The sequence below is a fragment of the Phalangium opilio genome, unplaced genomic scaffold, assembly GCF_054372755.1.
Source record: "Phalangium opilio isolate 3A_F unplaced genomic scaffold, DU_Popi_V2 ptg000042l_1, whole genome shotgun sequence".
In the NCBI taxonomy this organism is placed as follows: domain Eukaryota; kingdom Metazoa; phylum Arthropoda; class Arachnida; order Opiliones; family Phalangiidae; genus Phalangium; species Phalangium opilio.
Window position 1 is genome coordinate 6,098,967 of NW_028324166.1, and position 21,531 is coordinate 6,120,497.

The window sequence follows — 21,531 nt, forward strand, 5'->3', positions numbered from 1 at the left end:
TGTCCACGATAGGTTTTCGCAATTGCGGTTGTTCTTGCTTTTAACTGTAGTTCAACACCCTTATATACTACCTATTTGATTAAGGCGAAGCAACCGGCGTATGCTTCATTTCAAACGCCAATATTAGTCAAGTCTCTCAAGAATGTTTAATTGTTCTTTTTTAAAACGATGTAACGTTCAATAAGGCGAATAACTAACGAAGAAAATATTAAATATTAATTATATTTATTTTAATATTTAAGATAATCTTGTTTCTCAATTCAAAATTAATACGGAAAGAGTTAAAAAGCAGTCTATGTTTTTGTCTGTGTGTGTCCGTCCGTTGTTACAGTAGTGCGCTGCGTTAGAAGTTCGTTTTGTTTTGATGTGTAAAGAAATCCAACACAACCATAATATTCCCTTTATCCTTAATATAAAGTGAATATGTGGAAATATTTTTCGTAATTATGATGTATTTAGTACTTTTGTAGCTTTAAAGCTCTATTTCATTTTGATATTCCAAAGATTTTTTTTAATATTATTATTTAAAATGGATGTTTATATAATACTTAAGCTATACTACATCTGTTTATAGCATAATCCTTTCTAAAGTGAATACAAGCACAACGCTACTATGTTGGTCAAATGAAATTTTATTTGTTAATAGGCCTAGTGAACCAAATAGTAAACGCTTGGGTTTGGTTTTCGTTTCTGTAATGCAGAGACATTAACGGTTCAGAGTGAGCCGAAAGTTAAATACACTTTTAAATAATTAGGCTTAGATTATATAATCATGGTGGAAATCTGGGCCGCGTTCAGCAGAGCCCAGCGCTGTTAGCAGTGTCCTACATAACAGGATTTTGTTTTTGAATTTTGACGTCACGGTGCTAAGCGCTGAGCTAGCGCGGTCTTCAAAGAAAATAGTCCGCTCTTTGGATAACGTGACGTAAAACGCATAGTTATCAGCTTGGCGAAAAAACCATGGATGAATTAATACAAATAGCACTATGGGACTATAGCTATTTAATTGGCGTGAAACCAGTTGATCACGCGAGAATTTTAAAAGATATGTTAGTTTCTAATTTTAATTATAAAAGTTGTTATCTATCTCTATAAATATGTTATCATACAATTTTTGTTAAGCCTTGGTACCTTGCACGCTTTATTGCGCTAGCGTCATTTATAAAACGCCGATGACCGGAGAAAAGCTATGACGACAGACCTCACCGGTAAACATTTCCAAAATCCGCTGTCTTTTTTGGTGAGCTCTGCTGAACGCAGCCCAGACCAGTGAAAGGTCTGATCGTAATCGGATAATAGCTTCGTGTTTTCATGCTTTTTATGGTACGCATTTACTTTCAGTGTGTGTAGCCACAAATAAGCTTTGGTGTTATGTAACGTTAACAGTCATGTTGACAAACTACGAAAATCGTTGAGATGAAACGAAAGGATAGTGTTTACAATGCAACCCTGTTGTGAATATGGCTTTGAACATAGAGGGCATACAGTTGAGGAGTAGAAAATTGGGCCTTTACAAACACGTAAAGGTAATATCCCTCCAAAGTTTTATCTCTTCATTTCCCGTTTTTCCCCCATCGGATGATTTTAATGTGTACAAGTATATCATTATTGGATGTAAAATGTCGTCTGATTTACAGTATATTTGCTGTGCTTTGTATACTGCTTTAATATTTCATAGATTTTAACTTCAGAAACATTTCCATAACTGGGTAAATAAGTTTGTAAGTAGTCGTCTTGACTCGGAGAGGTAATATTTTGGTTTTCCCAACTTGTTATATTAATATTTTACGTGTCGCGTTGAAATATATTTTTAATACAACACATTGCATAGTTCCAAAACAGAGAGAAATAAACAAAAAAGTCTAAAACTTTGAATTTAAAACTGTCGAGTTCTAGTGTCTGTTACAGGCGATTGTATATCAATCGAGGGAAAGGAAAAGTTTTCTAATTTTAACGCTTGTAGCCTGGCATTTGGTAAAATTGGAGCTTACATTTACACTTGCACGATTCCCCTGATAAATTCACTTGTGTTACAAACAAGCCCCAAGGTTTTTAATGTATGGGACTAAGCGATCGACGAACCGCTTTATTTTGCAAAAGGTAAAATATACTGTATCAGTCATCTGAAAGCCGCACATCGAGTCTGTTAAAAAAATCCTATATTAAACTTGTTCGTTATTTTTACTCAGTCTCTAAAAAATGAGTACATCTATTTTGGATAATTTTTGTCAATCTAAATTTTGGGTATGTGATCTGTTGATTAGTTTATCAATTTTGTAAAAAAAAAATAAAAAAAAATAATTTTATGCTCAAAAATGTTTCTGAAATATGATGATTATAAATATGTTTAACAGGACGCCAATATAACTTTATACACGGATAACCCGGATTTTACGCAATGTTTCCAAAAGACAATTTTAGTATGGGTGCCATGCGCGGTATTATGGCTGTTTCTTCCGTTGGAAGTGTGGCTGGTCACCAAATCGGAACGGAAAAGCTTTCTCACTTCGAATCTAGCGATTTCGAAAAGTGTAAGTCCTATTCTCAATGGCTGTCCTGGATGCGGTAGCTCTTGGCAAAATATATTCCAATCTGTAAAATGTGTGTGATTGTATGAGTTTTCGTCCGTAATATGTTTTAAGATAATCCCCGACATAACAGGTGAAAATACTGTTTAATTCTTAAGAAAGAAACGTTTCACACATTCTTTTCACCTCTCCGAGTGACGTATGTCACGGAGAGGTTCTAATTTCGACGTGTCTGTGTGTGTGTCTGTCTGTCTGTCTGTCTGTCTGTCTGTTGTTATTGACTTACACCCCAGGGGACCGTGTTCGCAGTTTCCGAATTGAAGCAAATGTGTTCGCTATTTCCGGACCGTATTCACAGTTCCCGGAAATTTCAAAACTTGAATCTATCCACAAATCAACTGGCCACTATTACTTCATCTGACTAGTCAATTGTCTATTCTACATGAATACCAATCTGTACTTATTGGCTTCAAACACCACCATTTTGTGGTCTTTGTCCATTCCACATAGACACCAGTCTGCACTTACTGGCTTCTATCACCATCATTTTCCGGTCTTTGTTTTTGTCCATCCCACATGGACACCAGTTTGTACACCTGGCTTCTAACACCACCATCTTCTGGTCTTTGTTTTTGTCCATCCCACATGGACACCAGTCTGTACACCTGGCTTCTAACACCACCATCTTCTGGTCTTTGTTTTTGTCCATCCCACATGGAGACCAGTCTGTACACCTGGCTTCTAACACCACCATCTTCTGGTCTTTGTTTTTGTCCATCCCACATGGACACCAGTCTGTACACCTGGCTTCTACTCCTTAAGGTTAAGACATACGCGGCGATCGGCCAGGGTTACGAGAAACGTCCGGCCGCCCAATGGTGGGGCTTCCACCAAAGGTTCACGCAATTGCGCTGTTCTTATCCATAGCTGCGATTCGACACCCTTATATACTACCTATTTGATGAAGGCGAAGCAACCGGCGTATGCTTCATTTCAAACGCCAATATTAGTCAAGTCTCTCAAGAATGTTTAATTGTTCTTTTTCAAAACGATGTAACGTTCAATAAGGCGAATAACTAACGAAGAAAATATTAAATATTAATTATATTTATTTTAATATTTAAGATAATCTTGTTTCTCAATTCAAAATTAATACGGAAAGAGTTAAAAGCAGTCTATATTTTTGTCTGTATGTGTCCGTCCGTTGTTACAGTAGTGCGCTGCGTTAGAAGTTCGTTTTGTTTTGATGTGTAAAGAAATCCAACACAACCATAATATTCCCTTTATCCTTAATATAAAGTGAATATGTGGAAATATTTTTCGTAATTATGATGCATTTAGTACTTTTGTAGCTTTAAAGCTCTACTTCATTTTGATATTCCAAAGATTTTTTTTAATATTATTATTTAAAATGGATGTTTATATATTACTTAAGCTATACTACATCTGTTTATAGCATAATCCTTTCTAAAATCACAGTGAATACAAGCACAATGCTGCTATGTTGGTCAAATGACCTCTTATTTGTCAATAGGCCTAGTGAACTAAAAAGTAAACGTTTGGGTTTGGTTTTCGTTTCTGTATGCAGAGACATTAACGGTTCAGAGTGAGCCGAAAGTTAAATACACTTTTAAATAATTAGGCTTAAATTTTATTATCATGGTGGAAATCTGGGCCGCGTTCAGCAGAGCCCAGCGTAGCTGAACGCGGCCCAGGGATTTTGTTTTTGAATTTTGACGTTACGGTGCTTAGCGCTGAGCTAGCGCGGTCTTCAAAGAAAATAGTCGGCTTTTTGGATAACGTGACGTAAAACGCGTAGTTCTCAGCTTGGCGAAAAAAACTATGGAGGAATTGATACAAATAGCTCTATGGGACTATAGCTATTTAATTGGCGTGAAACCAGTTGATCACGCCAGAATTTTAAGAGATATGTTAGTTTCTAATTTTAATTATAAAAGTTGTTATCTATCTCTATAAATATGTTATCCTACAATTTTTGTTAAGCCTTGGTACCTTGCACGCTTTATTAGGCTAGCGTCATTTATAAAACGCCGATGACCCGTTTTTCCCCCATCGGATGATTTTAATGTGTACAAGTATATCATTATTGGATGTAAAATGTCGTCTGATTTACAGTAAATTTGCTATGCTTTGTATACTGCTTTAATATTTCATAAATTTTAACTTAAGAGACATTTCCATATCTGGGTAAATAAGTTTGTAAGTAGTCGTCTTGACTCGGAGAGGTAATATTTTGGTTTTCCCAACTTGTTTATACTATTCCATGCTTGGAAATGGTGTTCTTTTTGTTAACCTATTTTAAAATATTCCCTATTTTGAGCCGATCTAATTTTATTTCGAAATTAATATTCTATTTAGATAAAATCTAATTTTATTTCGAAATTAATATTCTATTTAGATAAAATCTAATTTTATTTCGAAATTAATATTCTATTTAGATAAAATCTAATTTTATTTCGAAATTAATATTCTATTTAGATAAAATCTAATTTTATTTCGAAATTAATATTCTATTTAGATAAAATCTAATTTTATTTCGAAATTAATATTCTATTTAGATAAAATCTAATTTTATTTCGAAATTAATATTCTATTTAGATAAAATCTAATTTTATTTCGAAATTAATATTCTATTTAGATAAAATCTAATTTTATTTCGAAATTAATATTCTATTTAGATAAAATCTAATTTTATTTCGAAATTAATATTCTATTTAGATAAAATCTAATTTTATTTCGAAATTAATATTCTATTTAGATAAAATCTAATTTTATTTCGAAATTAGTATTCTATTTTGGTCCACAACTTTATACTCTATTTAGAGCCAATCTAATCTTATTTCAAACTTTATACTCTATTTAGAGCCAATCTAATCTTATTTCAAACTTTATACTCTATTTAGAGCCAATCTAATCTTATTTCTAACTTTATACTCTATTTAGAGCCAATCTAATCTTATTTCTAACTTTATACTCTATTTAGAGCCAATCTATTTTTATTTCTAACTTTATACTCTATTTAGAGCCAATCTATTTTTATTTCGAAATTAATACTCTATCAATACCCTATATCACAAGGTGAATAATCTAGCACCAAGGACCTAGCTTTCCAGCTTAGGAATGAGGGTATTGTGTGTCCGGTTCTCTCTAACGAACGTCTCATCTCGAGTGTTCCTAAAACTTGATATCCCAAGGCTAGGCCGAATTCATCTACTGTAGAGTAAATGGTAGTTGAACACCCAAAGTTTTTCTCTCCTAACATTTTTTCTCGGCGCCAACTAGCATCAGCCGCGGAAAGCTGGCTCTCACTAAAAAAATTCCACCCCCCTTAAAAAAGGTACGAAACTTCAATTTTTGGATTGGAGGTTGGGTCCGCTTGCGATGAGCTTCTCGGCCAATAGAGAGACGGAGATCTTATTAGACGATCGGAGTTTACGTTACGGCGGAGCAAGTTACAAATAACGAAACGGATTTAGGGCTCTCAAAACAAACTCAGTATATCCGTGCCAGAAAAAAATAACTCTGTCGGCTTCTAATTTATCCATTATGTCGACCTAATCACCCTCTTTAAAAACGTTAGCACTCCACACGATACACTGTTGCCATAAAAAACGTAAACACCGTGGATGAACCCTCCATGCTTGAACTTACTCAGATAAAAAAAATTAGCCCCGCCTGTTTTACTTCACTCTCCACCGCTGTGGGGCGCTGCTTCAAAAGCTCGTTCTCGGTCGTGGCCGAGATTTTAGAAATTTTATCTCTCCATTCACGCGAGCTCCGTTGGAAACTTTAAAAAGCTTAACGTCAGAACTTTCAGACACAGAGGCTACGGCAAAAAATCTTACATAGGAACTTGGTGTAAGATTATTCTACTTGTGCCTATATGTATACTTTTCATTTTATGCTCCTTTAGCGAGTACGCCTAAATTTTCTCGACTCCTCTTCGATTACGACCGATTTAAGAAGTGAGAGCTTTCATTAAGAATGCCAAACTTTCATACCTGAAACCCCCATAACCATAATTTTTCTTCATCCTATTTCTTGAGATTTCTGTGAATCAAAACCATCTGTTTTGATTAAATTTAATATACTAATTTTTACTTTTCCCATGGCATTGTTATTTGTAGCGTATTTTTATATTAAAGTTTAGTTATTACATTTTCTTCTGGTTAAAGTAAAGCTTCATGATAAAGACATTGGAGCAATTATCTGTTATACGAATAAGCAATCTTTACATTTTTTAAAGTACAATCATAGCAGTACTTTTGCTGCTTTGTCGTTTCAGCTTTTGGTTTTACTACTCGCCGCCATAAGCGTCTTAAAATTTGTTAAACAAATTTACAACGGCGATTTTCAAGTCGTTGACAATTTAGCGGTCGTCCTGCAATTCCTAACATATGTAAGATGGTCACACAAAGTTTTAAACTATGTTTTATCAAATAATTTGAGCATCCATGTTTCAGATTATAGCGTTGATGCTTATAATTTACGGAAGAGGGGGCGGTGTGGTGTTGTCAGGAATCCTTGCCTTGTTCTGGTTTCTCTTAGCGGTAACCAAAACCATTACACTGAGATCTGCCATCATGAAGTACTATTTCGAAGTTAGTAAAGGTTTTTCTTCCTATTTGAATAAAATTTAAAAATTTATAGAATATTTTTCAGAACGAAAAAGATGATTATTTTGGATTGGTAATTGAGTCGGTAATTTATCCTTTAGTAGTGGTTACCTTCGTACTACACACACTGACTGACTCTTATTCGCACAAAGATAAACATTCGTATTCCATAGAAGGCCAATTGGTAATACTTTCAACATTTTATCAGAAATTTATGCTGCAAAAGAAATGACCTTTGTAAAAAAAGAACTAGTTGAACTTAATTTATTTTCGCCATTTGCACAATCGCTTTGTGTAAGGGTTAGGGTTTAGCTTTTCCGGATCATAAACTTTTTTGACTCTAGTAAATAAGTAAACTTGAGTTAGCAAGATTAGTTAAATAAGTAGCATGAATAGAAATAGAACATTGAAGAGCTGATACAAAAATCCAATGTCAAAAAACCTGTATTATCTCTGATCTGTTGCTTTACTTTCAAAAAGTTACTTTCAACACCTTATCGAACATACACCCTTATGAATGTATTAAAATGCTTTAATAAAAATATTGTTCTATAACTTTAAGTTATCAATAGAAGAAGATGCATCATTTTGTTCACGCATGGTATATTCATGGCTTACCAGGTAGATATATTACTGTTCATAATGTGCATGAACTAAAATTTGCATGTTTATTGTCTTTGCTTACCGGTATTTTTCTTGAAATGAATTTTAGTGCCTTGTGGAAAGGTTGGAAGAAAAACTTCGAACAGTCAGATGTGTACGGCTTGAATCACTCGGAGCAAGCGCTGACTGTCTCAAACATATTCGAAAAACACTGGAAATCTCACACAAAGACGAAAAGTGACGCTGATGAAATGGAAATGAGAAGCTTTTCGAAACAGCAAAGCAGAGCAAGAAAAGAAAGCAAATCCATCACTTGGCCTTTGTTGAAAACAGTTGGACCTTGCCTGATTACTGGAGCGGTCTTACAAGTTCTGTCCGATGTATCGTCTTTCGCATCACCACTCTTGTTGGGGTAAGTATATTTTTGACTGTATTTGAGACATCACAAAACATTGAAAATCATACTTGAAGTCCGTTGAGTTAAAGAAAAAATATATAGATCACCTTGATGGGTAGTGGAAAAAGGTGCCCATGGAGTTTGCTAACCTTTTCTTCATTTAACTCAAGCAGTCAATCATTTCATATGATAGGCATAATAGACTGAAAGCATTTGGCTAGAAAGCTCATTTGTTGATTCATCTTGGGCTATACTAGAAGGACAAAAATATTTCTGTCCGGGTAGTTTCGGGTAATTTGAAAAGTCAATGTCGGCTCTTCGAACGGGCACCCGCACACTCCAATCTTTACTTAATAATAAAGGTTTTAGTGTGTAGAGGGTAATCTCTAGAACTAATGAACTAATTCTAAACTGTTATCACTAATTAAAAGCTACAATATTCTATATTTTACTTCGATAAAAAGTTTTCAATTCGAAACCTCATTATTTGTAAATCAATTCGGAAAAAAAGGTGCTGCTTGGCTGCTTTGTAGTTAGGTATTCAGGAAATGGTTGTTTAAACTTGAAAATAAAATACTATACAAAAATATGTTTTCAGTTAACTTAACATACTATAAATACGAAATGCTATACAACATGACGTTCTAAACAATAATCGGAACGATACCAAACATTAAGCCTAGAAAGCAAGACGCTATAATCAACTTATGCTTATAGATTCATTATTGATTACTCTACGAGCGACGAACCTTCGTGGATTGGTATTCTCTACGCTTGCCTTTTCGGTCTGGCTGGTGTCGTCCAATCTCTGTTACAAGAAGGAAGTGCCATTTTTCACACCAAACTAGGACTGAGACTCAAATCCGCCACCATGAACATTCTTTATAAAAAGGTATGTTTCTTATATAGTGATTGCGTTGAACGATAGTTAATGAGATTGGTCGAAGCAGACATTTCGTTTGACAAGTAGCGACACATGTGACTTGACAATGGGCGAAATACTGAACACGATGTACGTCGACACGAACAGATTCCAAATTCTGTCGCCACAACTGGGACTCATGTGGTCGGTGCCAGTGCAACTGGTTCTGTGTTTCGTTTTCATGTATCAAGAACTGGGATATTCTGCCTTTGCAGGCATCGTACCTATTGCGGTTTTAGTTCCACTGAACTATATCATCACCAAGAAATCCAAATATTTGCAGGTAAATTGTACCCATTGGAAACATCTATAGGCAGTTTTCCTATCAGTTGCTAATGGTACGTCATGACGCTTAATTTCCCTTCACGGTTGACGCGTGTAACTTCGTGGAAATTTGTTAGTAGTAAACTAACAACATCCTTCTACTGCATAATATGCACTGAGAGTTACAATCGTTTTTTTTTTAAGATTGAGCTGATGAAACACAAGGATGAAAGGATGAAAATTATGAATGAAATCTTGAACGGAATCCGCGTTTTGAAGTTGTACGCCTGGGAAAGATCATTCCAAAGTATTATTCTTGAATTCAGGAAAAAAGAAATTGCTGTCTTGAAGAAACAAGCCTTCTTCCAAGGAATTAACCTATTTATTTATAATATCATACCGACTTTGGTACGAGCATAAGGTTTCAATCCGAAATGTGTTTGAAAAAACCCTACACCACGGTGCGGGAAGACCTCATTTGAGCGGATCTCATAATAGCGGTCCTCATAACCGCGGTTCCCTAAAGATGGCGGCGCCCAATTTAGGCGGAACTTTAATTTTGACGTCACAGGACACGTGACATCTGGTCCAATTTTCTTATAACTTCCTGTTAGGGATAGTAACAGCTGCTAGGGGTCGTTTAGAACATGTATACTTTATCTTTTAGGGGGAGCGGTAGTTAATCCATGTTCGTAAACTGATCTTCTGGGAACTGCTGATACGAGTAACACCCCACAGTGCTTCCTTAGAGTATATGAACAAGGGTTGAAGGTGAAATATGAAAATGGTGGCTTTCCATTTAAAAACAAACAAGTATTAAATGCTAATTAGCCATCTACTCTTGTTCAAAAGTTCCAAGACGCACTATCGCTATTGACTTGATTCCCGACAAATATTTTTTCTGCACATCCAGATTACTTCACCGTGTTTCGCCATGTACGTATTAATTGACGACGATAACGTTCTAACTATGAGGAAAGCTTTCGTGTCCTGGCAGTTGGTACGACTATTTGCAACAACAATGCTTACGTTTCCGGAGTTAATAAACGTGTTAGTTTCGGTAAGATCAGTGCACTTTACTTGTGAAACAGATATTAATTTTAGAATATTAAAAATGGACTGGATAGCCCAGTTGACCATCTATTATTTAATGCAGGGGATTAAAGCATTTGGTAATGACTCTTTACAGACGCACGTCTCTGTTAATAGAATTTCCAAGTTATTATGTCGTCGGGAGACCGTGAATTACGTGGAGCAACTGGCTAGTGACGCTAAATATGGTATGCCACTGAGTAGCAAGCTGGATTAAGTCCCTGAAGACAATATGTTCATTTCTAAGGGTATTTCCAAATGAATAGACCAGTCTAATCTTAGCTTTTGCAATGGGAGTCAGATAAAAAGGATGGTTTTTCGGGTTAAGGATATTAATGCAGTAGAGTTGCCCTTAGTCTCGTGTGATTAATCGGTTTTCAAAACAGCGAAATGTTAATTTAACTTCATTCCGAATTGCACTGTTATGTTACACGGACCCAATAAGTTTTGGAATGAATGTTCACAGCAAGAACTAACACCTCAAATATTTGAACCCTATCCAAAGCATGGACTGCCATTACAAGGAGTGCTGTTCTCCTATATCATTTAAACTGAATTTATCGACTAAAATTGTCAAACAAATTGGGAATAGAGTAGTTTTCACGAATACATTATTTAAGATGCAGATTAGGATTTCAGCTTCAATCAGAGGTAAGGGAGGTGTGATGGATTGGAAATGATGATTGACGACCTACGGCACAGTAACTCTCCCAGGGTACCTCGCTCACGCCCCTACTTTCGGTAGGCGATTGATAAGTGCTGCCACGTAGCACCATTGTATTTGTATCAGAACTAACTGACCTCGCGTTGATGGATTGTTCTCATGCCTGGCAAACAAAACCCACAGGAATCAACATGAGAGTTATGGGGGCACAATGATTGCTATTAGCTGTATGTATTCACGGTATAGGAGATTCCGGAAACTTCGTTATATCCCGTCAGTGCTGGTTGAATATTTCTTAATTGGTTAATTTCAAGCAAAGATAAGCATTGATAAAACAAAAAAGATGCATTAATTAAATATGAAGTTTCAGCAATTGAGATAAACAATGGAATATTTAATTGGAACCTGAATGAGCCAGTGGCGTGTCTCAAGGACATCGATTTCAAAGTTCCTCGCGGTTCGTTGGTCGCCGTGGTGGGACCAGTGGGTTCTGGAAAGTCTTCTCTCTTGTCCGCTTTGGTTTCCGAGATGGAGAAGGTGGAGGGGGAGGTGAGAGTCGCCGGGAGAGTGGGTTACGTCACTCAACAACCCTGGATTCAGAACACCTCACTCAGAGAGAACATTCTCTTCGTCGACGATATGGACCAAGAAAGATACGACAACGTCATAAGCGCATGCGCCCTCCAACCAGATCTTGCCAGTCTACCCGCTCGTGACGAAACTGAGATCGGAGAAAGAGTACGTATCAAAAACTATCAATGTTGGAAATATGCTGCACTTTTGAAACCAAACTTATGCTCGACAATGTTTGGGGAATACGACACATGTCGGCGATCCTACATTACAGGGGCTATCTGACACGTGTCCGCCGGACGTCACTATACCCCATCTCCCATCACGTTACCCCTCAAGTAAACTTCATTTCCTTCCCTAACTCATCCTGCTTTACCCATGTAGAGACCCAATTTCATTGAAACCCTTCATTAAAAAATTAAGAAAAATCTTTGGCATGCAAAAATCCCAATAGCAATATTGGTTTTCTTTGGTTTTAAAAGAAGTGTACGGAAACCAATGACCCATATACTATAGTGGATATATGGATTTAGATTTACGAATTGAATGGATGGATGTGTATTACTTTACTTACAATACATAATAGGGTATCAACTTGAGTGGTGGTCAAAAGCAAAGGGTCAACTTGGCCAAAGCAATTTATCGCGATGATGATGTCTATCTCTTGGATGACCCTTTGGGTGCGGTGGACTCGCACGTGGCTAAACATCTCTTCAACAAAGTCATCGGACCAAATGGATTTCTTAAAAACAAAGTAGGTATGTATATGTTGCACATGATTCTTGTTAGTCGTTCGTTGAGAGTTCAATACGGTTAATGGTCTTGTCGCTTTTACCTCCTATTGCTAGCATCATCCCGGCACATAACGTATTTCAAGTTTTGCCTTTTCTTTCCTACAAATAGCCTGTGCTTAATTTGTACGCCATTTTTGGCCTATTGACGTCAATCAGTCTATAAATAGAGCCAGAAGTTGATGACTGGGAAGTATTGGACACTAAAGCATTATATAGTATCCATCCTTGCTAGTCAAAATTGCCTATGGCAATCGTAAAAGATGGTCGAAAGTTTCCTCCCCACTAGGAAAGCTATCTAATCTACTGAAAAAATCCCGCGCCGAGAGGCTGTGGCACTCAAACTGTGGGGCGTGTTCAAAACTTCTTCAGCGCCAATCGTTGAAAAGCCGTCTGTCTAAAACTCTATGAAAGTCCATTACAATTCGTGGGCCTTGTAGCGTTATTCTTTAACTTTAAGGCAACCCCTTCGTAGCAATGCAAGACCACCTTTATATCTGAATCATCAAACTTATATAACCTTTAGTTTTACCTTTCTTATCTTAACTTTATGTCTGATTGCATCCGGAGCTCCTATGCTACAAATAACTTCTACTTAATCATCCGAGTTCCCTTCGCTTACCCTGGCACTATTAGGGGGTAGCGAGTTCATGAAATAACTCTTAGGGTATATAGGCTTATGTTAAAAGAACACTCTTTGGTTACAAATGAAATCTTCCTCTTTTAATGTCATCTTAAACTTAGCACTTAAACTTGAACATAGCATGCAGTAACTTTTTGACTTAACTTTAAAATAACTAATTACAAATTAAAACATTTTATCAACTTAAACCCCCATGCAAAAGCCTTCCAAAATAAACATAAACATAACAACAATCCCCTCCAAAATAAACAAAAACAAAATTGTACTCAATCCATCTTTCCTGGCAACCCTGGTTTATTGTTCGCTTTCGCGTCATCGGTTCCGCACTCTCTGTATCTTGGCGAACGCGCAATCGCGATTCTTTCGAAATCTTCTTCTTTTTAAATCATCTGTACGAGCTCGCTTCTTGGCCTCTTCGTTGTTAGCCCAATGCTTGGGTCCTATCAAGAAGTCGAAGTTCCGACATTGAAGTTTATTCTCGGGTCAAACGGGAGAACCCTTGCTCTTTCCTTCTCCGATCAGTTCTTGGTTCAGACTCCCGATTTTCTTCGAAGTCCTCGGTTTTAAAACCTTGACTCACGTGGTTACTTTTGGGACCCGGATTGACCCTTGGCCAATTAACGTTAGCCACTTTCAAGACCCGGATGGTAGGTGGCCAATCAAAATATTTAGCAGCTTCCCGCGTGTTAAACGTTTGACCCGAAGGTCAGCGTCCCTGTTCGGGCGCCAGAAAACCGCGACTCAATGTCGTACCAGAGGTTAGCGTCGGTGTCAGGGTGCCAGAAAACCGCGACTTAATGTCGTACCAGGTATCGCCCACAAAAATCACACAGAACAAATAATAAAACCAAGAACTTTGACAAGTTCCCAAAAATACCTAACAATATATACACTCTTTCAAATTGATGACCTTTGTGAGGTCCATTGGTAACCTTGTGTGAGGGGAACAAAAATAAGTGTAGCGGGCAATTATCTTACGGCGAGGATCTGGACAGGACAAAGAAAACTCGGTAGAATTGAAGAGAAAGGGGCAAATAGAATTCGGCCGCGAAACTACCTGGACCCGTTCCCATACATTCTTAAAAAAGATGCCGCCGCCATGGCGCGACAAATGAAAGAGACATAGGGTTAAGCTTCTCCCTGGCGACCAGCGCTCGGGTCAGTTTTTAACCCCATACCTCGGTGTACGTTCTTATAAGTTTGATAAATGTGACAAGTTAATTATGGTGCCTGCGAACAGAATTTCTTTGAACTATGGTTGAAGCTAAAACTAGGGATTGAATATTGCCTGCACTAACTAAAAATAACCTAAAACTCCACTATTGTAAAATATTTTATAAAAACTTATCCTATACATGAAAACTTATTAAAAACTGGCACTACAGCCTAGGACCCCACACTAGTTTGACCGGAATTTCTAGCAGTCTATTAAAACAGCTGTTCTTGTCACCGTTTCTGATTCGTTACCTCAAACCACAGGACACACCTTAAAGTTTCGTTTCTTGCCCGCTGCTGGCGCGCAAATCAGCCTGCCAGCTCAAAATGAGGGAAACGCCGTACGTGGCGCGGTGATCGGACCTAATAAGAAGTTGGCTAACTGAGATGGTTCCGGATATGGTTAGAGTTCAATACTTCCCAGGATAAGAAGTCATAAACTTCTGATAGAGCCAAGAGCCATCAGTACTGAGACCAATATTCTAAAACTTTTCACGCATCTCGATTTTTAACTATTTTGTTGTGGTTATATTACATTTATATTTTTGTGGGATACTTTTGAACAACTTTTTACCAATCTCAAGTTTCCTGTCTTAGAATCAACATAGTCATGTGCTTTACGGCTTGGAGAAAAAGATTTCATTAAAGAGTTAAATATGACTGCAAAATTCTTATATCTAAACTTTACCTAATCAACTGTTTAGGTTTAGACGATCGAGGCTACGATAAAAATCGTTCTAACTGAGAGTTTCGTTAACATTCATGGGTTGCGTTGATTTTGACACATTCCTTTTCAACTTTGCAGACACGAGTTTTGGTGACACACAACTTGAGCTTCATTCGAGAGGTGGACGAGATATTCTTCATGAATAACGGACGAATCATCGAGAGGGGAACATATGACGAAATAATGAGCAGTCAGGGGATCGCCAGGAATTATTTCGCAGAACACATTAACAAGGAGGATACTACAGAACAGTGGTGAGTAAATGCGAACAGTATCTACACCGCTCTCTGAAAAAAATAGAACCCGGCATTTTCTATCCATTATCCACAAATTTGTGGATAACCGATTATTTATAAGCACAGTTGTTGATATAATACGATTTAACATGTAAGTTCTGTGCATAATTTTCGAACATGGATAAAGATTAAATAATGTGGATAATGGATAGATAACGTCGAGCAGTAAATAAATGGAAAATGTTGTATGCCGTAAAGTGTGCGAATCAAAGCAGGAATGCATAGATTTTTTTAAACTTGGAATTATTAACAGGCCATTTTGTCGGCCTATGTGCTTGAACGAAAGGGGAGGAGTTGTAGAATCAGACACCCCTGACGTCATACATAATGTGTTCGAACTTAGGAACCACGTGATAATGACGTAGTAACCGACCTGCGCCGTGACTCCCGCAACCCATGAGTGCCGAACCCGAATGTAAAAACTTTACCTTGGCTTGTTCTGAACGAGTAAACCTAAGGTCGGCGGTTGATCTATATATGTGAGTAGCCAATGAAACGGAAGGAAAGAGGAGTCTCGGTTTCACAAGGTTTTAAGCCCTTCCCTTACCTTAAATCAGATATTAGCATGGGGTTTATGGCTTCTTAAAAATTCCAAGTTTAAGAAATCTGTTTATTCCTGTTGAAAGTGATAGAAGACTAACGTCACAGTGTTGTACTACAGCTAGAGGAAGTCATGGTATTAAGATATTTAAAGTTAATTTTATACATGGAGTGTTCTAATCAATTTGAGCATAGCGTGCTAATTAATAATTTCTTGTAATATATTTTTCTAGTAAGGTAAACACTGAAGTAGAGAGGTTTCATCTTGCATCCACAAGAAACGTGTCGAATGAAAATGACGCGAAACTTATGACTAAAGAGACCCTCAAGGAAGGAAGAGTATGTCTTGTCAGAAGTCCATTAAATTAGCCTAGGAAGTAACCAGCAGCGGGGTTTGGGACTCCCCTCTCTTGTGTAGCAATACTGAAGAAGGGCGACACCTTCGCCACCTCGCGGTAATTTTTCTCAGATCTCCGGTTTAAGTGCGACTCGTACGCCAAAATTTGCCCTATCGAGAGAGAAAAAACTATTGGCCGAAAACGCCGCCTTCCACTGTAAAACCGAGCTCTCTTTAGCATAGGAGAAGGGAGGGGGGTGTGAATTTTGGAACAGTGAAGGTCATTCAGTTTTTTATGACTCTTCATAAACCTATTGAAAAAAAACTATTTAAAGGGAGGGTGAAGTAGAAATCAAGTGATTTTTTATCGATTCTTGTACTAATTACAAGACCAGTCTGCATAGCCAAACATTCAGGAAATACTTCCGAATGATTTTAAAATTCAAATAAGGTTCAGATTTAAAGGATAATTTTAAATAAGGACGTCCGACCAATAGCGTAACCCCCTGCCTTTTTATAATTTGTAGCAGAATCGATAAAAAACCACTTGATTTTCTACTTCACCCTCCCTTTAACAACCGTGGCCGTTCCTTTTTTTAATTTTTTATAAAGCAAACAATCTACTCTTTAAAGATCCAGCGTTCATGGGCTGAAGAAGTCACGCCCGCTCACGTCAAGAAAGACTTCCTAGAGAACAGCTCGAGATTTCTAACAGTTTCAGGAAAGGGGGGGAAATTTAACCCCTATCCATGGAGTTAGAAGGAGTTTTTATCCCAGCAGAGACACGCTATACCAGCCATTGTAATTGTTCACTTCCTAGGCTAATTTATTGGACTTCTGGTCTTGTTATTAAGACATCTTTTAGAGAAGGTTTTAATGATGACAATAAATTTCGCATTGGCAGACATCGTTAGCAGCGTATAAACAATATTTTCAAGCCTTCGGAATGGTTTGGTGTGTATTGACGGTATTTACTCTTACCATTTCTGCTGTCTTTCAAATTTCGTCCGTGTATTGGCTGTCATTGTGGTGCGCGGACACCAAAGAATATTTTAAAGCAAATCCTGGATTAAAGACAACCCGTATAGTGGTCACTGTGTTTCTTGGTCTGGGCTCATCCACTGCATCATGCTTGAATGTAATAATCATCGCATTCTGTAGTCTTCGAGCGGCAAACATCTTGCACGCGAAAATGCTTGAAAGCGTATCTCGTTCCCCTATGTCCTTCTTTGACACGACACCAATCGGCAGGATACTCAATCGATTCTCCCAAGATATCGACGCCCTCGACCAGCAATTAGCTACAGCGCTAAGATTAACCCTTTTCTCATCTATATTTATAGTTCTTAACAATTTAGCGAATGTAATATTTCTACCATTATTCATAATTCCTTGCGTCTCTGTACTTGTTGGATACATTTTACTTCAGGTATGTACTCCAATTCATCTCTGGTTATGTCTATTTACTAATAGTCGAGGTTCGTCGAGTGCGTAATGGCCTCGTTGGTCTTTGTTTGGGAAAGGGGGTGTGGGAATTTTTAAGACATACAAATATGACACCTATTCTTGGTCAACATATTTTACGGACAATAAAATCTGTTAGAAATATTCCCCGTGCTCTAGCTGCTTCGGCTACTTTAAAGCTTCACCTAAAATTTTTGAGTTTCCTGATCTCTTTCCAGCGTTTCCTGATGTCGAGCAATCGTCAGTTGAAGCGAATAACTAGCGAGAAAAATTCTTTGTTGTTTTCCCACGTTGGAGGATCAGTGGCTGGTACCATTGTAATCAAGGCATGTGACGCAAGAGAGTATTTCGAAAGACGCTTCCTGAAACTGATAGACGAGTGCACTGCACCTAATTATATGATGAACATGGCACAAAGGTATTCCAACCATTATAAAGTTTGGTCTTTCTTAGTTGCGACCTTAGAGGTTAGTTTCCATAGCAGCTACTTGCTTCTTGCAGCGAGAACATTTTCAGCATCTGCAGACTGCAGTGCCTTATACCAGAAGTGGGATGAGACTAGAAGTGAAGGGCTGTAGCATTGGTAGTAAATCCTGGCACTAGTGAACAAATTTGAGGATTTTATGCCGCTTCCACGGCGCCTACACTACAGAGAAAAAAATTGGTCGAGTTCCAAAAACATTTCCTAACCCCTTCTCCTCAACCGAAAGCTGCGGAACACGGACGCGGCTCCTTGAATCTAGTTCGGCCGTCTACCGCCACGAGCGTCTCACGTTTTGGAGGGGAAATTCTGAAACCGCCACTAGAGGGCCAACCGTTGGTGTGTTATCAAGAATATTCACTTTCGCCAAGTGAAAAAATTGGTTAGCTCAGTACTTCTAGTCTCATCTCACTTCTGCTTATACTTTATGGCATTTTAAATGCTATTTGAAAAAAGCACTGTATATTAAAGGCACAACGGCTATTCAAGCTTAGTTCTATAATCTGATTTCTTGTAGTTGCGCAATCAGTCCTACCTCCATTTGCCGAACAGAATAATTTCCTTGTCAATAAAATGCGATTTCTTTCCAGATGGCTGACAGTGCGTTTCAATCTCTTGGGCAACTTCTTACTGTTTTGCACCGCACTTTTCATTATTTTAAGCAAAGAGACACTTTCAACCAATTTTGTAGGAATGATCATGGCTAATGCCGATCAGGTAAGTTCTAGGAATAAACAGAAAACAAGTAAACCAACCATTTTTTAGAAAATACAAAGAATTACCTTGTTGTCTTACAATTATTAGTTATCAGTTGTGTAGATAATTATTCAACGTATTCTTCTATTATTAAATGTAGAATAAAATGTTTATTTATCAAAGCTCTCAATATTTTTAAGGGTAAAATATGTGCAATGTTATGCTTAAGCATCTAAGTGAATTGAAAATCAATACTTTACTTCCACGGGGATTTAACACTATATGTTAACACCCATTAACCTTTGGTCTTTTGTGAAAAAAACTTAAAAGTCTAAACATTTGATCAATAATGGGTCATAGTTTCTCTCACGTGGGACAAATCTTACTTGATAATTTTTATCTTACAGGCACTACAATTTATTAAATCTTTTATCGCTGCAACAACGAGTTGGGAAATCAATAACGTCTCTGTAGAAAGAGTTCACGAATACTGTCATTTGCAATCAGAGGCTGAGTGGGAGAAACCACAATGTCAACCTCCACCTAACTGGCCTCATCAAGGACAAATATTATTCCGCAACTACAGCACCAAATATCGTGTAGGTTTGGATTTGGTCTTGAAGGACATAGATGTTAAGATTGAGGCCGGAGAGAAGGTGGGCGTGGTGGGGCGGACAGGCGCTGGAAAGTCGTCACTAACTCTGGCACTCTTTCGTCTGCTCGAAAGCGTTCAGGGTCAGATAGTAGTAGACGGAGTAGATGTGAAGAGTTTGGGGTTGTTCGATTTACGATCGCGACTGACCATCATCCCCCAAGACCCTGTCGTTTTTTCGGGCACAATAAGACTCAATCTGGATCCCTTTGGAAAACAAAACGACCAGCGACTGTGGGCCGCCCTGGAACATTCGCACTTGAAATCCTTCGTGGCGTCACTCGAGCAGGGATTGGACCACCTCGTGGCCGAAGGAGGACATAATCTGAGTGTCGGGCAGCGTCAATTGGTCTGTTTGGCTCGTGCATTGTTGAGGAACACCAAGATCCTCATCTTGGACGAAGCGACGGCCTCGGTCGACATGGACACCGACGATTTAATTCAAGAAACCATCAGAAAAGATTTTGCCGACTCCACCATCATTACCATTGCTCACAGAATAAACACTATCTTGGACTACGACAAGTATGCTTAACTTTAAACTAGCGTCTATATAATTTCCTATTGTCATCTTTTAACTCTTGTTAGGGTTATGGTCCTCGATCAGGGCAGAATTGTGGAATTCGACTCTCCGCAAACTCTCTTGAAGAATGAGCAATCACTCTTCTACGAACTGGTTAAAGATTCAAATCTTCTCTAGATCACTTATTTTAATTATATAACTTTGCAAGATATCGACTAAACCGAACAAGCGTTGCCATTATTAGTTTTGTTATTTTGCACACTAGTGGTGTGTACGGTCATACAAATAAAAAAGATCAATTTACTTTTGATTAATATTAATTATAAATTATAAAATTATATAAATTAAAAAAGACTGAAATACCCTATTTTAGCAGTATTCAAGAAGCTTTGAAATTGTCATACAGTTATATTCCTTTTCATTTCTCGCTCTTGATTTTGAAAGGAAAAGGCGAGATCTCTTAATCAAAAAAAGTAGCGTTTTGCCGTTTTCATCAAGCGTACATATTGAATATGAGTATAGTCATGAATTTATCAACTATGATGAATACTAAACAGACTTACCATAGGTCACTTCTTACTCGGCGATAAGAGGAGCCTATTTAGTGTTGACAAAAGTTGTCAAGTTCAAGTTTCGTTTGAATGATAAACCAAAAGGCCTATTACCTATCGTGAACAAAACCGCGACGGTCTGCGCTTACGGGCACATACCTGCTTGGCTTGCGTATCTAATATAATAACATTTTGCTTCTTAAGCCTACATTTGAAATTTACGTCACACCAAAAGTAATATAAGAAACCTCCCTTCGGGACGAAAGTATACAAAGGCGAATTTTTCCCGATACATCCCTGTACCGCGAACAGGGTGAGAAATAAGGAAAATTTTTAAACTGGTCATTTGACCAGTAGAGCCCAAGGGTTTTAATTAAAAAACTGGTCAATGACCACTTAATATTTCTATATACTGTCAGAGCTGCACTGAAATGGCTCTAGGGATGGTTTTATTATACTGTTTATTTGTTTTATAAGCATTAATTTCTATAACCCACTTCTGGGAATTATTTTTTACTAAAGAAGGGGAATTTAAAAAGTGGTCACGGTGACCACTGGACCCCCAGGCATTTAATAAATAAACTGGTCAAAGCAATTTTTAAACTGGTCATTTGCCCAGTGCCACCGCCTTATTTCTCACCCTGACCGCGAATGTTCCCGCGCACTTATACGGCCGTAAACAAAGTTTAAAAAATAGGGCCGCGCCGCGTAGAGCGTAGGAATACATTCTCTGATCTCGCGATTGCGTCGGCTGCTTAAGTTAAGTCAATTTCACAGACTCATTGTCATTTTAAACTTTTCCAATGAAATAATTCATGCAGCATTTTTAGATTTTGATGATAATCAATCATTAATAAACAGGCAGTGACTCGATTATAGGATTTTCATAGGTATTTTCGTTCCGAAATAACCGTATGTGAATATTTATTATAAAA

At 37.6% G+C, this 21,531-nt stretch overlaps 1 protein-coding gene and 1 long non-coding RNA gene across 5 annotated transcripts; one reads left to right on the top strand and one right to left on the bottom strand.

Annotated features, from left to right (window-relative positions):
* Positions 1 to 993: 993 nt before the first annotated feature.
* Positions 994 to 20,355, top strand: LOC149678688 (ATP-binding cassette sub-family C member 1-like). 4 transcript variants are annotated; one of them, XM_089836633.1, is made up of 22 exons: positions 995 to 1,276; positions 1,342 to 2,244; positions 2,355 to 2,531; positions 6,835 to 6,948; positions 7,013 to 7,150; positions 7,200 to 7,349; positions 7,728 to 7,786; positions 7,878 to 8,180; positions 8,883 to 9,057; positions 9,116 to 9,370; positions 9,556 to 9,759; positions 10,265 to 10,411; positions 10,541 to 10,631; positions 11,472 to 11,845; positions 12,267 to 12,434; positions 15,135 to 15,310; positions 16,126 to 16,231; positions 17,134 to 17,658; positions 17,912 to 18,111; positions 18,765 to 18,891; positions 19,278 to 20,047; positions 20,111 to 20,355. In XM_089836633.1, the coding sequence occupies exons 2-22, from the start codon at positions 2,200 to 2,202 to the stop codon at positions 20,220 to 20,222; spliced, it is 4,416 nt and encodes a 1,471-aa protein (XP_089692759.1). In that variant the 5' UTR covers positions 995 to 1,276; positions 1,342 to 2,199; the 3' UTR covers positions 20,223 to 20,355. The 4 variants fall into 4 exon arrangements, with proteins under 4 accessions (XP_089692761.1, XP_089692759.1, XP_089692758.1 ...); XM_089836632.1 differs by having other exon boundaries at positions 995 to 1,240; XM_089836635.1 differs by having other exon boundaries at positions 994 to 2,244; positions 11,478 to 11,845.
* LOC149678689 (uncharacterized) lies at positions 5,346 to 8,526 on the bottom strand. Its single transcript, XR_016366120.1, has 5 exons — positions 8,273 to 8,526; positions 7,851 to 8,196; positions 7,277 to 7,382; positions 6,429 to 7,170; positions 5,346 to 5,615 (listed from the first exon to the last, which is right to left on the bottom strand). It is a non-coding gene; the product is annotated as an uncharacterized LOC149678689 (long non-coding RNA).
* Positions 20,356 to 21,531: the final 1,176 nt, after the last annotated feature.

Coding starts and splice junctions, on each gene's coding strand:
- LOC149678688 (XM_089836633.1), top strand. CDS start 2,200: ATGAGTACATCTATTTTGGATAATTTTTGTCAATCTAAATTTTGG. Junction 10,412..10,540: donor TAATAAACGTGTTAGTTTCG/GTAAGATCAGTG, acceptor GACTCTTTACAG/ACGCACGTCTCTGTTAATAG. Junction 10,632..11,471: donor GGCTAGTGACGCTAAATATG/GTATGCCACTGA, acceptor TTAAATATGAAG/TTTCAGCAATTGAGATAAAC.